The sequence below is a fragment of the Citrus sinensis genome, chromosome 5, assembly GCF_022201045.2.
Source record: "Citrus sinensis cultivar Valencia sweet orange chromosome 5, DVS_A1.0, whole genome shotgun sequence".
In the NCBI taxonomy this organism is placed as follows: Eukaryota; Viridiplantae; Streptophyta; class Magnoliopsida; order Sapindales; family Rutaceae; genus Citrus; species Citrus sinensis.
In genome coordinates this window covers 27487447-27504455 of record NC_068560.1, presented here as the reverse complement: position 1 = coordinate 27504455, position 17009 = coordinate 27487447, and the positions used below count along the sequence as shown (strand labels likewise).

General features: G+C 41.0%; 2 protein-coding genes across 2 annotated transcripts; one reads left to right on the top strand and one right to left on the bottom strand.

Moving 5' to 3' along the window:
* Positions 1–5507: 5507 nt before the first annotated feature.
* On the top strand, positions 5508–7462 carry LOC127902402 (uncharacterized). Its single transcript, XM_052441311.1, has 2 exons — positions 5508–6751; positions 6919–7462. The coding sequence occupies exons 1-2, from the start codon at positions 5508–5510 to the stop codon at positions 7460–7462; spliced, it is 1788 nt and encodes a 595-aa protein (XP_052297271.1).
* A 2337-nt stretch (positions 7463–9799) lies between these two features.
* On the bottom strand, positions 9800–10696 carry LOC107177273 (uncharacterized). The gene has a single exon (XM_052441310.1). It carries the CDS (start codon positions 10694–10696, stop codon positions 9800–9802), a length of 897 nt encoding a protein of 298 aa, XP_052297270.1.
* Between the last annotated feature and the right edge of the window lie 6313 nt (positions 10697–17009).

Here is a 17009-nt window from a genome sequence, read left to right as displayed (position 1 = left end):
TATAGGTTGAGTGTCAATTACAATGAAATCAACAGAAAAATAAAACTTGTCTACCTGGATAAGCACGTCCTCCACAATACCACGAGGTATTTTCGTGGACCGATCTGCAAGTTGTAACACCACTGGAGTTGGGTGTAATTCTCCCAGTCCAAGTTTCACGAAAACAGAGTAAGGCAACAAATTTACACTAGCTCCTAAATCCAACAAAGCATTCTCAATTGTGTGGTTCCCTATACTACATGAGATAGTGGGGGAGACTGAGTCTTTGCATTTTAAAGGAATTTTATGTTGGAGTATAGAACTAACGTTTTCTGTTAAAAATGCCTTCTTTTGAACATGCATATTTCTCTTTTTAGTACAAAGGTCTTTAAGAAACTTGGCATAAGATGGAACTTGTTTAATAGCATCAAGCAAAGGGATGTTAACACTTACCTGTTTGAAGATTTCGAGAATCTCACCTGTGGATTTTCCCTTCTTGCCTTTAGCTAACCTCTGGGGAAATGGAGCTTTCGGAACATATTCTCGTGGGTTGGTTTCTTCTTTCTCCTCCGGTGATGAGTCCTCAACATTTACAGGTACAATTTGATTTTCTTTTGTCACCGGCATTTCCACTTTGTTGTCGACTTCTTTTCCTTTTCGTAAGGTCATGACTGCTTTGACCTCTCCATGCTGTTGTGGTGAACTAGTACTTGCTTCATGCACTCCTTTAGGATTAGGCACTGGTTGACTTGGAAACTTGCCTTTCTCAACAGTCATTGCCAAGGTCTGAACTGAAGAAGCAAGCTGTCCCACCATCTTCTCGAGGCTTGAAACTGATTGAGCTTGTGAGTTGAAGCATGCTCTCAACTCATTTCGTAGTCCATCAATGGTGCGATTCTGTTGCTCAATTGTGGAGTGAGTAACATTCTTGAGATTCTGGAATGAATCCTCCCATGGTCTGGGTTGAGAGTAGTTCTGGTTCTGATTGTATGGTCTAAATGGGGGCTGAGAGGCTTGAGGATTTTGAGGAATTGGTTGCATTGGTGGAGGTGGAGCTGCTGGTCCATTCTGTTGGAGTCCTTGAGACCATGAAAAATTTGGGTGGTCTCTCCATCCAGGGTTATATGTGTTGGAGTATGGGTTGTAATTCGATGGTTTTCTCATTACACCTATGGCATTGGCTTGATCTTAGTATGAGTCATGGTCATGTGGTTCTGTTGATTTAGCAGTCGATAATGATGCTATTTGTCGAGCAAGACCTTCAACCATCTCCTTGACTTCTTTGATTCCCGAAGTTGACTCGCTAATGTGAACCTCATTTACTCCCTTAATTCTTCTAGTATTCCTGAGTGATCGACTCCGTTGTTGGGAATTGTCCGCTTGTCGCTGGAAAAACTCCCAAATTTCTGATGCACTTTTTGACATTAGCTCTCCTCCACTTGTTGCCATTAGCCATTCTTGCACATTCGGTAGTAATCCCTCCAAAAAGTATTGGCATTGATGCCATTTCTCGTACCCATGATGTGGACACTTCAAGAGTAGCCCATTGAATCGCTCCCACGTTTCGAAAAATTGCTCATCCTCTCTCTGAGTAAACTCCGAGATTTCCCAGCGAATAGCATTGGTTTTATGCACTGGGAAATATTTATTCAAAAATTTTGTAACCATTTGTTCCCATGATGAAATGCTATTGGCAGGCAATGTATTTAACCATGAACGAGCTCTATCCTTTAAAGAAAATGGGAATAATCTGAGTTTAACATCATCGTCTGAAAAATTCTCGTATTTAAAAGTTTGACAAATAGCATGAAAATCATTCAGATGATTATATGGATCCTCATTTTCTAGGCCATAAAATGTGGGGAGACAATTTAGCACACTAGGTTTTAATTCAAAACTCCTAGCAGCTACATTTGGGTATCTTATGCATGATGTGCTCAAATTAGCTAATGGACTAAAATAGTCCTTAAATGGCCTCTCCTGTGGTGCTTGTAAATCCATTCCAAATTTATTTTTAATGTGCTTTTGTGTGCGAAGTGTTTTTTCTAATTCAAGGTCTATAGGTTCAAGATTAGGAAATAATGACCTACGACCATGCATGCAAAACAAATAAAATAAAAATAAAGATGGGAACAAAACAAATAAAAATAAAGAAGAGGGAGAAATTACGATACTAACCTTATTACGCTATTAAAACCTTTCTATAAAAATACACAAAAATAAATACGTGAAATAAATGAACTAAAAGTAAATTAATAAGAAAAAAATTACAAAGAAAAAAATAAATTGAAAATTAAATTACAGAATTTTAAAGAAGAGAAAAAGAAAAGAAATACTAACCTTTAAATGTAGATTCACTTTTTTTTTCTTTTTTTTCTTAATAATGAAAAAAAAAATACAAGAAAACAAATAAAAGAAATTATTCACAAAAATTAATTCTATGAATTAAAATTACTTACCTCCCCGGCAACGGCGCCAAAAACTTGTTGTGCAAATTTTAATGTACTCGCAAGCGCACGAATCTATTGTAGTATAGATTAATGGTGACGAGTGTCGATCCCACGAGGAGGTGGATTTAATTGTGTATAGAATTAATTTTGTAAATGGATTGTTGGAATTGTGGTGGAAATGATTTAAATTATCCTAAAATTGGAATTGAAATGGCGATAATAAATTCTGAAATTGGAATTGCAATGACGAGAATAAATTGAAGATAATTCTATTGAATGACGTACTTGGGTATTCGGATCCGTATCAACATGCATCATGGGTTAAATAATCCGTATTAATACCAATTAAATCATGAGGAGGGAATCCACACCTCATGAACCACGCTCTAATCAATATGGTGCTAAGGGCTTATCGTGCCAAATAATAATAACCTTATACTAGAGGGTCGGTGAAACCAAGGCGGTACTAGACAAGATTAGTATTATTTGTCGACGAGAAGTCAAAACATCCACAAAAACTAGAGGGGAAGAGAAAATAAATTTACCAAATTAAGCCCATGACACATGTTGAGACTTCACCTTCAACCTAAGCTTGAAAGAAAATTAGCCACTCATAACTGAACTAGGGGCAAAATGGAAATTTATTAAAATACGAAGAAAATACAAGATGGAGAAGGAATTACAGAAAATGGATCCCAAAAATGGATTCAGAGATATCAAATTAGGGGGGGAAGGCCCCCTTTTTATAGATACATGGAGTAAATCATGGCCATCGGATTAAAAACAGTTTGGACGCTCAGGATTGCGCCACGTCATCAGTCAACAGTCCACGGTTTGACCACGCGGATGAACAGTAACACGGTTTGACCTGGATGAACAGTAACGCGGTTTGGTTGAAAATAATCCTGTGTGATGCATGCACCGTACGTGAGATTTTTCGTCCACTGATATGCTGCCACGTCACCATCAACAGTACATAAGAATTTTAGCCCAACAGGATCGTGACACCTCATCAGTCAATGCCATATCATCGGTCAATGCCACGTCATCATCCGTCTATGTGAACAGTGTCGTGAACAGTAACGTATACAGTACCGTACACGTGAATAGTACCGTACATGTGAATAGTGCCATTTTTCCTTTTATGCTCCCCCTAATGTTTTCGACCGTCCTGAGTTCAAAAGTGATGTCCGTTTTGCCGTCTGATTTCTCCTTTATTGTGAAATGACTATAATACCCCTAAAATACATAAAATACTTAATTAAAATAAAACACATGTAATTAAATCATAAGAAGGTTAAATACATAAAAGTAAGGGTTGTTAGTAAGACTTGAAATGTAAAATGACGGTTTTCTCCTTTATAAATATGCATTTTCTAACACTCAACAGCTAGCACAGAATTGCGACGAATACTGGTGGACACGGGCAGCTCAGTAGATATTCTGTTTAAATCGACCCTAGATAATATGGGGATTTCAGACTTGAAGCTGGAGCGGACGAATACATCCTTGAAGGGATTTGGAGGAGGACGGTTAACTCCCATGGGAATCATCAAACTCCCGATTACTGTGGGATCAAAACCGTTTGAAAGAACGATGATGCTGGATTTTGTCGTAGTAGAAGAAAGAAGTCCTTACCAAATGATACTGGGGAGACCCTTCATGAGGATAAGCCAATGTGTAATGTCCACGCACTATCTGGCATTGAAGTACAGAATAAATGGAGTTATTGGCGTAGTAAAAGGCGACCAGAGAATGGCAAGGAGCTGCTATGCTACAGCAACCAAGGAAACACTGCAGGTTACCTCTCTAGATAACCGAGGGGATTCAAAAAATGGCCGCCAAGAACCTGTTGAGAAGCTGGAGGGAGTTATTGTAAGCAGGAATAACCCAAGTAGAGTGGTTAAAATCGGGTCGGAATTGGGCGAAGCAATAAAAGGCGAGCTGGTGAAGTGCCTACAATCCCATGCAGACATATTTGCCTGGTCTCATGAGGATATGCCATGAATCGATAGAAGGGTAGCCTGCCACAAGTTGGCAATCAAGAGAGGAGTAAGGCCGGTGAGGCAGAAAAGGAGGTGCTTCAACCAGGAAAGGTACGAGGCCATAAATGCCGAGGTGGAAAAGCTGCTGAAAGCAGGATTTATAAGGGAAGCCAAGTACCCGGAGTGGATTTCCAATGTAGTACTGGTAAAAAAAGCCAACGGGAAGTGGAGAATGTGTGTAGACTTCACAGACCTCAATAAGGCGTGCCCGAAGGACAGCTTCCCTCTACCAAAAATAGATCAATTGGTGGATTCAACCGCGGGTCATAGTCTGCTCAGTTTCATGGATGCCTTTTCGGGATACAACCAGATACCCATGGACGAGCAGGATGAGGAAAGCACCACTTTTATAACTAACATGGGTTTGTTTTGTTACAGGGTGATGCCTTTTGGCCTGAAAAATGCAGGAGCTACCTATCAAAGGCTAGTGAACAAGGTCTTCAAACCATTGATCGGTCACACTATGGAAGTATATGTGGATGATATGATCACAAAGTCAAGGGAACCGAGAGATCATGTGAAGCACTTGGAAGAGACTTTCGAATTACTGAGGAGGTATGAAATGAAGCTGAACCCGGAGAAATGTGCATTTGGGGTCAGTTCGGGCAAATTTTTGGGATACCTGGTGAGCCACCGAGGAATTGAGGCCAACTCGGAAAAGATTCGGGCGGTGATAGAAATGAAGTCCCCACGAACAGTTAAGGAGGTGCAGAGCCTTATGGGAAAATTGGCGGCATTGAACCGATTCATTTCACGGGCCACTGATAAGTGCCACCCTTTCTTCCAAATCATAAAGAAAGAAAGGAAGATGGAATGGACATCAGAATGTGAGGAGGCATTTGGACAGCTGAAGGAATACCTAGCCTGCGCCCCACTACTATCAACTCCGAGATAGGGTGACCAGCTGCTTTTGTACTTGGCAATATCTAAGTGGGCTACCAGCTCGGTCTTAGTTAGGGAAGAAGAAGGGAAGCAACACTCGGTATACTACACAAGCAAGGCCCTGGTAGACGCAGAAACCAGATATCCGCTAATGGAGAAGTGGGCACTAGCTCTAATAACAGCAGCACGCAAACTCCGACCATATTTCCAAGCCCACCAGATCGCTGTGATGACTGACCAGCCCCTTCGACAAGTGCTTCAGAAAGCAAATGCATCTGGTCGGTTAGTAAAATGGTCCGTGGAACTGAGCGAATTTGACCTGTCCTACAAGCCCCGAGGAGCAATCAAAGCCCAAGCCCTGGCTGATTTTATGGTTGACCGTCTTGTACCAGGGGAAGAAATTCCGGAGGCACAACCATTAGAACAGGAGAAACCAGAGGGGGTATGGCTAGTGATGGTTGATGGGTCACGTAGTGAACAGGGATCCAGAGCAGGAGTTGTAATACGGAGCCCAGAAGGGGTCGAGGTATCCTATGCAATAAAATTCGAGTTCCAGCTTACAAACAACCAAGCTGAATACGAGGCCTTCATCACTGGGCTCGGGCTTGCACACGCACTACGAGCTGAAAGGGTAGAAATCCGAGCAGATTCTCAGCTAGTCTGCAATCAGCTCTGCGACCAGTTCCAAGTAAGGGAAGAAAAGTTGGGGCTTTATCTGAAAAAGGCGAAGCAAATGGTCGGACTCTTCAAAAAGGTAGAGGTAAAGCAGATATCTCAGAATGAAAATTACCGAGCAGATATGTTGGCAAGAATGACTGCAATTGTAGACCCAAAGTTACCTAAGTCAGTTCCATTGGAGATAAGGACCTCGCCGAGTATAGGGGAGGAAGTTGAGGTAATGAAAGTAAGCACTGAAGAATCCTGGATAGACCCGATTCTCGCATACATTCGGGATAGCACTCTACCGGAGGACAAAAGGCAAGCAAAAAAATTAAAATGCCGAGCAGCAAGGTACACGCTACTTGATGAGGTGCTCTACCGCCGAGGATTCACCTTACCACTTTTGAGATGTCTAGATAAGGAGGAGGCCGATTATGTACTAAGGGAGATTCATGAAGGAATATGTGGAAATCATTCGGGAGAAAGAACTTTAGCCTTCAAGGCACTCCGGCAAGGATACTTTTGGCCCACCATGCACCAGGATACGAAAAGGATGGCAAGGAATTGTAAAATCTGCGAAAGCTTCTCAGAGGTTCCTGCACAACCTCCAGAAAAGCTGACCACTATGACATCCCCATGGCCTTTTGCTCAATGGGGAATCGACCTGATTGGTCCGTTACCAAAGGGCCGAGCAGCGGCAACACATGCAATTATAGTAATAGACTACTTCACCAAGTGGGTAGAAGTGGGAACCCTCAGCCAAATCACGGAAAGGAAGACGACGGATTTTATTTGGAAAAATATCATCTGCAGATACGGAATCCCCTATACCATCATCACAGACAATGGGAGGCAATTCGACAACAATAACTTCAGAGAATTTTGCCTGAACCTGGGGGTAGATCTGAAGTTCTGCACCCCCGCGCTCCCCAGGCAAATGGACAAGTGGAAGCAGCCAACAAAGTAATAAAGAAACTCCTGAAAACAAGACTGGGAGAGAAGAAGGGAGCTTGGGTCGACGAGCTACCAGGAGTACTGTGGGCTTACCGGACAACTCACAAAACCGCCACAGGGGAAACCCCGTTTGCTTTAGCTTTTGGCCATGAAACAGTAGCCCCAGCAGAAATTGGAGTAGGAACGCATCGAACAGAACTTTTTAATGAGGAGAAAAATGATGAGCAGATTTACTTGAACCTGGACCTGTTGGAGGAGAAAAGGGAAGGGGCCTCACAGAAAGTGGTCCAATGTCAGCAGAGGGTCGCGCGTTATTACAACAAGAAAGTACGCATGAGGCAGTTCAGAGCTGGGGATTGGGTGCTTAGGAAGATAAATCAAAACACTAAGGATCCTTCCCATGGCGTGCTCGGTCCGAAATGGGAAGGTCCGTACAGGGTGATACGAACGACTGGACCAAGAGCTTACAAACTAGCATACCTAGACGGATGAGATGTGAAGAGGTCGTGGAACGCCGAGCACTTGAAGAAATATTTCCAGTAAGCAAAATGCTTTACCAAGTCTTCATTTGATAAGATATTCCTATTAGATGCATAAATGATTTGTGGCACATGCACGCATTCCGTATTTCTATAATGCATTCAAATTTCAATAAAGATGAAGTTTAGCATGAAAATCCCCTGTTAGCAAGCCTATAAAAATTATTTTTTTTACTAAAGGCAAGCAAGTGCCTATTCCTGCTCGGTCAACGAAAGACCAGCAAGCAACTTCGCAAAATTTCACTAAGGCAAAGAAGTGCCTGTTCCTGCTCGGCCAGCGAGAAGACCAGCAGGCAATATCAAAAATTTTTTTACTAAGGCAAGAAAGTGCATGTTCCTGCTCGGTCAACGATAGACCAGGCGGCAATTTCACAAAATTTCACTAAAGGCAAGTAAGTGATTATTCTTGCTTGGTCAACGAAAGACCAGCAGGCAATTTCACAAAATTTCACTAAAGGCAAGTAAGTGCCTATTCCTGCTCGGTCAACGATAGACCAGCAGGCAATTTCACAAAATTTCACTAAAGGCAAGTAAGTGCCTATTCCTGCTCGGTCAAACGATAGACCAGCAGGCAATTTCACAAAATTTCACTAAAGGCAAGTAAGTGCCTATTCCTGCTCAGTCAAACGATAGACCAGCAGGCAATTTCAAAAAATTTCACTAAAGGCAAGTAAGTGCCTATTCCTGCTCGGTCAACGAAAGACCAGCAGGTAACTTCACAAAATTTCACTAAGGCAAGCAAGTGCCTGCTTCTGCTCGGTCAACAAAAGACCAGCAGCTAATTCTACGAAAATTCTACTAAGCCAAGAAAGTGCCAGCTCCTGCTCAGTCAACAAACGACCAAAGCAGGCAATTTTGCGAAAATCTTACTAAGGCAAGCATATGCCTATTCCCGCTCGGTCCACTAAAGAACCAGCAGGCAAAGTCAGATAAATTGTCAAGATAAATTGCAGAAGCAATCCATGAGAAAAAAAAAACAGATAAGAAAGCCAATAGAGAGCATTCAAAAATTTATAAACTTTCAAATGTTTACAAAGCAAATAAAAATCCAGAGTCTTTACAAAAATAGACTTAAGAATTAAAAGGATCCACTATCTCAGCGGGCGGAGGATCAGCTAATTCTGGAGGTGAAAGATCAGCAATACCGGGAGAAGGAGGGACAGACCCTTGTCCCACTTCAAAAACACGTTCCCCAGCTTCCCCCTCCTGCCCCCCATCTAAAGGAGCCTCCACCTAATCCTGCTCACCCTGTTCCTCATCTGCCTGGCCGATCTCCGCCATATACCGCTGCACTCCAGCCTCCAGCTTGCCCATGTCCATATCGGGATATTCTTCCTTAAGCGCAGACATGATGCACTTATAGGAGAAGGCAACCCCAGAATCATACTCAATATCCAGCCGATCGTCCACATCAGCGGATTTTCCTTTCTCCTCAGCCAGCTGCTCATTTAGGGATTTGATTTCTCCCTCAAGGGTGGTCCTCAAAGTGTCTCTTTCACTTTGTGCAACCTGAAGGTCAGACTTCAGGCCACCCAACTCACCCTCAAGTTTGGAGGAAGTAGACTCAGCAACTGCAACCTTCTCCTCCAGCTCTGAAATCTACTTGTTCAGCTCAGCCAGTTTCTCCTTTGAGCGATCAGCAGATTCAGCTTTCTTCTTCAACTCCTGATTTTCGGCTTGAAGTTTCTTCTCATGGCGCGCGGACCCGATCTTGTAGCACGAAACCATGGTAGCCAGCCTGAAGGATACCCTTTGAACCGAAGCAGCTAACTCGGAGAGGTTCATACTCTCGATGTCCTTCACCATCTTGGGCCCCACCGATTTTTTGAAATCCTTCTGATACGGGCTCAGGTAGTCACCTTGATCCCGAGATGGTAGAGGAGAAGATCAGTCCCCAGACTGGAAGCTAACATCAGGACTCTTGTCGAAAGTCTTCTCCACACCACTCTTACGGGGTGGAGGAGGGGGCTGAGCAGGAACAAGAGCCTTGGAAGGACCGACGCTGGCTTTCTTTGGAGGAGGAGGAGGGTTGCTAGAACTGCTCGGAGCCCGACCACGCTTTCTGGTCATAGCACTAAGGATCTTGTTGTCTATTCCGGCTGCTATGTCCATTAAACCCGAGCCGACCAGGCTTGTTGGTGACAGGAGGTCTTGACAGGTCGACGCGTTCAACAGAGCAGTCTCCACCTAAAGCAAAGGTCGATCCTCAAGCCCCCCGATCAAACCCCACGACACTGAAATAGCAACAAAGGGTTAAAGAACCCAATAAGTGACAATTTGGTTAAGAATATTAGGCAAAAAATGAACGACCTGGGGTGACAAAATGTGTTGGAAGGTAAATATCACCACCCAACGAAAGAGCTGCAGGGCACCAACTTCCCCCAGCAAAGAAAAATTTGTTCTTCCAATTTTTGCACGACGAGGGGAAGCCGGTGATTGGTTTCCTCTTCGCAGAGCTCGACATGAAATAATACCAGCCTGCTTCCTTCGGGCTGCTCCTCAGCTGGTATAGATGCTTCACTTCAACAAAGGAGGGCTCCTCTGATCCACACCTTTCCCACAGCACAAACATAGCTGAGAGAACCCTCCACCCGTTTGGGTGTAGCTGACCTGGGGCCAAGTGCATACCGCCCAATATCTTAGCAAAATAGCGTTGAAGGGGCAACCGAGCTCCTAATCTGAAGCTCTCCAGGTGCATCGTCACATACCCCCGCGGAGGCCGACTAGGAACATCACCTTTCCCAGGAACAACCAGGAGAACCTCCTCAGGAATGTTGTAAAGGTTCCTAAGCTTGAACAGATCAGTTTGGGTGGTGGCGCAAGTTATGTGGTCAATAGAATAGGAATTTGCCTCTACCCTATGACCAAGGTTCCTTCTCCGAGGAGGTCTGCTCGGACCGGAACTGCTCCCCTCACCATCACCAACTCCTTCAGGGACTCCAACCCCACCGAAGCTATGGTTCTCACCAGAACCCGACGCAGGTCCACCTCTATCCCCTACAAGCTCTAGTTCGGGGGAGGGAGAAACAACCGAGGGGCGTGGGTACTCAAGGGTATCCCTACCATGGGAGGGGCCTACACTACTAGAGGGGCGTAAAAAATTAGTGGGTATTAACAAGTTAAGGTCTGAATCCCCTACTTCTTCGTCACTCTCATCAGCAATTAGCTTCCTCTTCCGATTTGACATATCGGAATCCCAAAAGAAAACAATGAAAACTCGAGTATACGGATACAAAAGAGGCAACACAGAACCCGACCAACAACAACCAGAGAAGAAGATTAAAAGTTATACCTGGAATAACCGGGCACTGAGAGCGCTGCCGTGACAGAAAGAAAACCCAGCAAGTAGATGCTCCGGACACGAGAAATATGAGCAAAGTTCAAAGAGGGGGTTGGTTAACGACAGAGAGACGAATAACAAAATGATGAAGATTTAAATCTAGGGATTTGAAGCGAAAAGGGGGAAATGGAAGCATTTAAGTAAGGGGGGTGCCAGCTCACTCACCAGATATCGAGGAATGGATAGCCCGTCGTTTCAAATTTCAAATACAAAGAGTCTGGAGATCCCACGTCACTAACTGTCATAAGAGGCCAGGCTAGATATGGGCCCAAATATGCAATGGACATGCTCATGAAAGCCCATGCTCAGGTCGGAGTCCTACCAGAGGAAAAATGGAACCTCAGGTCCATCCTAGTAAGAAGAAGACCAGAAGAGAAGTCCCCCGGGCCGGTAATATTCTATTATCAGTTTCTACTCTCAACTCGTTTCACTCGCAAGACCAGAAACTGGGGGACTGGTGGTAAGTGAATAAAAACACCAGCTCGGCCATGTCATCAACCCCACGCCGAAGTAGTCGAGTGGTACGAGCAGAACACTGGTAATAAGCCTTCTACAAACATGGGACGACCATAAACAAGTACCAACCATAAGAGTATACTGACCAGAGACATATACCGAGCCGATACCCATCCCCCGGAGAGTGGGCACACGATCCAGAACTATTGAGGGGGATGCGAGATCCCACGTTTGCCCAAAGTAAAGCAGTTAGAGTCCCACTAAGGGCTGCCGCTACCCGAAAAACAAGGGAAGGAAAGCAGTTAGAATCCCACTAGGGGCTGCCGCTACCTGAAAAACAAGGGGAAGAAAGCAGTTAGAGTCCCACTAGGGGTTGCCACTACCCGAGAAAAGGGGAAGGAATCGATGAAGGAAAACGGGGGGACAGCGGCTATAAAAGGGGAAGAAATCGATGAAGGAGAGGACAGAAAGAACGGAAGGAGGAAAAACACTGCCAAATCGCAACCAAGGCCATTTTCTTACAAACTCCGAATAGATTAGAAGTCGTTCTTGAATCCAAATTGAATCGTTTTCCCGTAAAACACCTTGTGCTAACTTAGGCATCGAAGGGTTTACGCCGGCAAAACCACCGGCGTCTCTGATCCGTTTTTGGTGAATGCAGGTCTAATAAGAGAAAGGAGGGCGATTCCAATCCCAGTGGTTCAAACAGCAGCTGATAACATAAACGTTGGTGAAAGAATCTGGTCGGTCCAAGAGCGAGCAGATTTCAGCATCAACAATAACAACTTGAAGATTCTTGGAAGTTGCCAGCAGTTCAAATATTTTTCTTCAGACGAAAACCGTCAATAATTTCCAAACTTAGAAGATATTTATTATTTTCCCATAACCCACAAAAAACTTTTTCATTTAGTGTAACTTTGTAATTTTCTTAGATGATACCTAAAACTGCTAATATCTTCTAATTATTGTTTTAAAAATCCCAATAATTGCATGCCCAATTAACGGATCAGTAGTCTCAGTTCGATATATTTATTAAAAAAAATAAGAAATACATAGTTGTTTGATGACTCTGGAAATAAAGAGAAAAAATAACACACTTTATGACGATCATTGCGAATGACATAACAGATGTCAGTATTTATTACCAATTAATTGACATTCTTATCAAGTAATTGTTTTAGACTCGAATTCAAAAGCTCTGCTCTGCTCTGCCCTTTGGTAATTCCCCTGTTCAAACAATAATATTGTTTTAAATATCTCAATAACAACATGTCCAACAAATCAGTTTGACATGACATAATTTTTGTCGTAACGACTTTGTTGTAACTGAAACATTATTGGGAAATTAATGAAGAGTAGAGAGCAATGAGAAAGCTTAATTAAGCCAAACAATTTTGATTATTAACTCTCTAGTCTCTCTTGCACCATTACAGTAATCCTCTGATCGATCACACAATCTATGCATAATCTATTCATTTAATTAATCAATTTGAATATGTATATATTTATTAGAGTGACGCTATTGGCACCCCTCTATATCAATTAAAGAAATATATTTTAAAGGGAGCTGGTAAGTAATTTACAACCCTTCAAACTTACGTGAACACTAATAGTAATAATAAGTGGTGGGATCTACTGCATGAATTTTAAAGGAACTATAAATTATTTAACAAGATCTTATTTTAAAACGATTGTGCGGGACAGCACATGCCAACCCGGGCTTTATCCGAGCTGAAACTTTTATCATTGCCATGTCTTTTCTTTTCACTATTCATATATGTAGTGGCAGACATCGGTGGCCAATTAAGGGATGAACACAACCACTCCACCAAATAAATCTTTACTATTAGTTTTGCAATAATAATAAACAACAAATCATTGATAATTATTTCTTATTTATTATGTATAAATTGATCTATCCAGAGCTGGATATTTACATATTCTTCTATTTTTAATCATTTTGAAATTTAATAATTTTTTTTAAATAATTTGTAATAAAGTGTCATAGATATTAAAAAATGAATGTTAAGGTCATTATTTATAGAGTTGACATTTTATGACAAGTCTAGTTAAATTAGAAGTTTATTTATTGTATATCTTGTAATAGAGATTAATTTATTAATTCCCTAATTAAGTGAGATTCCAATTTATTAAGAATATTTGTTTCCTAATTTAATTAGATATCTATTTTAGCAAGTCAATTAATGGTGGGATTCTGTAATTGGCGCATGAGATTGATTTGGAGCAAGAGGTTGGTTCAAATAGGAAATCTTAAGTTTGGTAAATCCATAGGTTGTAACATCTCAACTTAGTGAATTGTTTTTCATCTTAGTGTGGCCTCGTGGATGTAGGATTGATTAATCTGAACTACGTAAAAATCTCCGTGTCATTTATTTTCTGCATTTTATTGTGTTTTTTGAAAAATTAATATTTTTTATGCGGATGAACACTAACCGTAAACAATAAACGTGAACAACAACCGTGAACAGTTGCGGTGAACAGTATCCGTAAACAATACTTTCGAAAAAATTAATCTATTTTTGATACATCTAAATTCCTTTCAATGAAAATAGAAAGTCAAAATTGTAATGCTCAAAAAAGACATTAACTGTTGTAACTTAAAAGATATATTCATATAATTTTTCAGCTGTATAATAAATTTTTTTATATTTTTAATAATTTTATTAAAATTATTATTTAAAATTTATATTCATTATATTATTAAGTTTTATTTTATAATTACAGGTTATGGGATGAAAGGAGTTTGGGAGCTGTAGCCTTTAGTTGGCTTAGGGAGATGTTAAAGTTTTGAGAAATGCTTAGAAATTTATTTTATATAACACGTTCTCAATTTTATTACTATAAACTTACGCTGTATTGTCTAGTCTTAGTAAGTAACGACTCAATTGGATGTGGGAGGATCCCTTCCGCTTTGACCAAAAAAACTGTTTCGAGGACAGTTTTCTAACTCAACTCAAGTGCGGAACAAACAAAGAAACGCTAAGAACATTAATTAACATACAGAGCAAACAAGTCAAGAGCACACACAAGAGGAGAAATAATTAACGCTATTATTTTACATGGTTGAGTTTCTCTAAGCCCACGTCCACGAAGACAGACACTTGGCTACATGCATGCATGCTTTATTAATTGACCAAGGAATTTACAAGGAAACTCTCTTTTCCAGAAGTTACAAGAGCCCTGACACTATTCCTCTCGAGGTCTAGTTCAAGTCGCCCAAGCCTCTCAAGCTCCCTTAAGAACTCTGCTTTCTTGCTGTTCAAGAAAGCGCCTGATTGGAATCACATGCTCCACGTGACATCTGGCATAACTAAATCTGCTGCCGTACCCGGCCAATTTATGATGCCACTTATGATACCCTTTCACGTCAGCTTCCCTTGCCCTGCGTCATCATAGGACCTTGCATCTTGGAACCTACATGAAACCTGAATCTCTAACGGCCCATCATAAAAGATATTAGTTTTAAAATATGGAAATTACCAAAAATACCAGCACATTTTGAAATTTGTCAAAAAATGAAGAGTTGAAAGCAATGGGAAAACGTAATTAACTAACCAATTTGATTCCTCTGATCGCTTTCATCTCAGGACTCTTTGTCTTCCCGTGCGTCTTCGATTCCACAGGACAATCTTGGATTGAATTTATACATCAGAAGAAAATATCAGTATGCCCAAAATAAAAAGTTACTTCCAGTGCAGAAATAAGAGAAATTGACGTACCTTTTTCCACCACAGAAGATGGTGTCATATAGAAGTATTCTGCCGCAGACTTAACATACCTATCAAGTAATTAATAATTCCTACTTTAAAAAGTAGAGCAATTGGATATCTAATCCGTAAATTCAAGGTATAATAACTCTTGAAAATTATAAATTCATATACATGTTAGTAGCGTGATGCTACCAATATTCGCACCTTTAGCATTCAAACACTTGATCATTGAAAGAATTTAAGAAAAATGTTGTTTGGTTACTGAGAAAATATCTCAGAAATTTTTCAGAGAACTTTCCAGAATTCTTGCCTTTATTTCACTAAATGAAAAATGTTACAATTACATTCAATTTATATTCGATGCTTTAGCATTACTATAACTAACTCAGAACATACTACACATGCTTAACTACAGCTCAATATATACAGAGTAAGTCATAACAAACTTTTAACTACTTATGCTGAGGTGGCAACTGAGCTGTTATTCTGCTTAATCATCTGACGTCACCAACTTGCTGGTTTTCCTCAGCTTGAGCGTCTTCTTCCTTTCTGTACAATGAGCTTCTTTAACAATCATTGAAGCAGCCTTTCTCACCAACCTAGCTCCGACATTAATCTATAGAGTTATCAAGACCGACATTCGATGACGTAATCACATAAAGTTGTGCTTATGCCTAAAAGTGGCTGAATACTCTTTAATTGGATTACAAATAACAAACGAGCAGCAGAAGAAATTACCATTGGCTGATGGTTATTGCAGGCCTTATGAGAATTCCTCAAGGGCCTCCTTTGATAAACTTCCCATTGGTCTCGATGTTGGAAACGTGGGATATCTTAGGCCCCGTATCCTTCTTGCAACGCTCTTCTGAAATAGAACATCTCCCACCTTGCCCCTGCCGAAGTTATGAGTCACCCCTCAATTTCAATCGAAATACTGCTCTGCCATGCCCTTATACCGTAACGTAACTCCTCTGTTAAAAAATCTTGCTTTGAAAATCTCAGTAATTGAACATGCTCAAGAAATCAGTCTCAGTTTGATGCATTACAAAAATAATCAACCACACAATGGGCTGATGATTATCTACAATTGAAAATTAGCAAATGAAGAGGAGAGAGCAACTACAAAAGCATAACTAACCAATTCGATTCCTTATTGCACCATGCCTGAATCCTGTCCTCTGATCGGTTTCATCTCAGTACTGTAGGCCTCTTCCCGTCTTCCATATCGCAAGACACTTCACCTAGCCCAAAACATACCGTTCTTGGCTTGAAAATGGAAAGTCTCGTGCAGTGCAGAAATCAGAGGAATTAACCCACTTATGACCATCGTGTGAATATAGTAGACGATGTCATCGATACTTATTTTGTCACAAAATTAGTTAACATACACTTATATATAAAGCTGAAGTAATTAGATGTCTAATGAGTGTTTAAGATATTACAAATTAAAATGTTGCATACTCTGGACATTAACATAACATAAAAATTTGATCCACAATTTACTCAATTTCTGAGTTAGCTTACCAAAAGTATTGTAGCAGAAATAACCAAATCAACCCAGGTCCTTATATGGAGCCCCTGCGCGTCAATTAAAGTAAAAGCTTGATCCTCTGTTATCCGAAATGGTCAAACAAACATTAAACCAAAATGCTGAAGTCTCTTTCTTTTGCAATTCTAGCTCTAACTGATGAGATTGATCGAAAAGAACAACCAACATTAAGATTAATTTTTATTTCCATTACTAGGAAATAGAGAATTAAATGGAATTCTCTCAGTAAAGCTCACCAATATCTGTCTCCGTCATCACATGGATATATCAGACTAGCCATCTAATCCTTTTATTTTATTTTTTTCCTTTTTCATTCAACAGCTTCAGCATATAACAAGAAAGCTTGGGCTCCTACAATGCTTAGGCCTCATCACGATTAAGTACTTGTACGGTAGCGCAAGTAGCAGGCCTGGCACCACTCTGG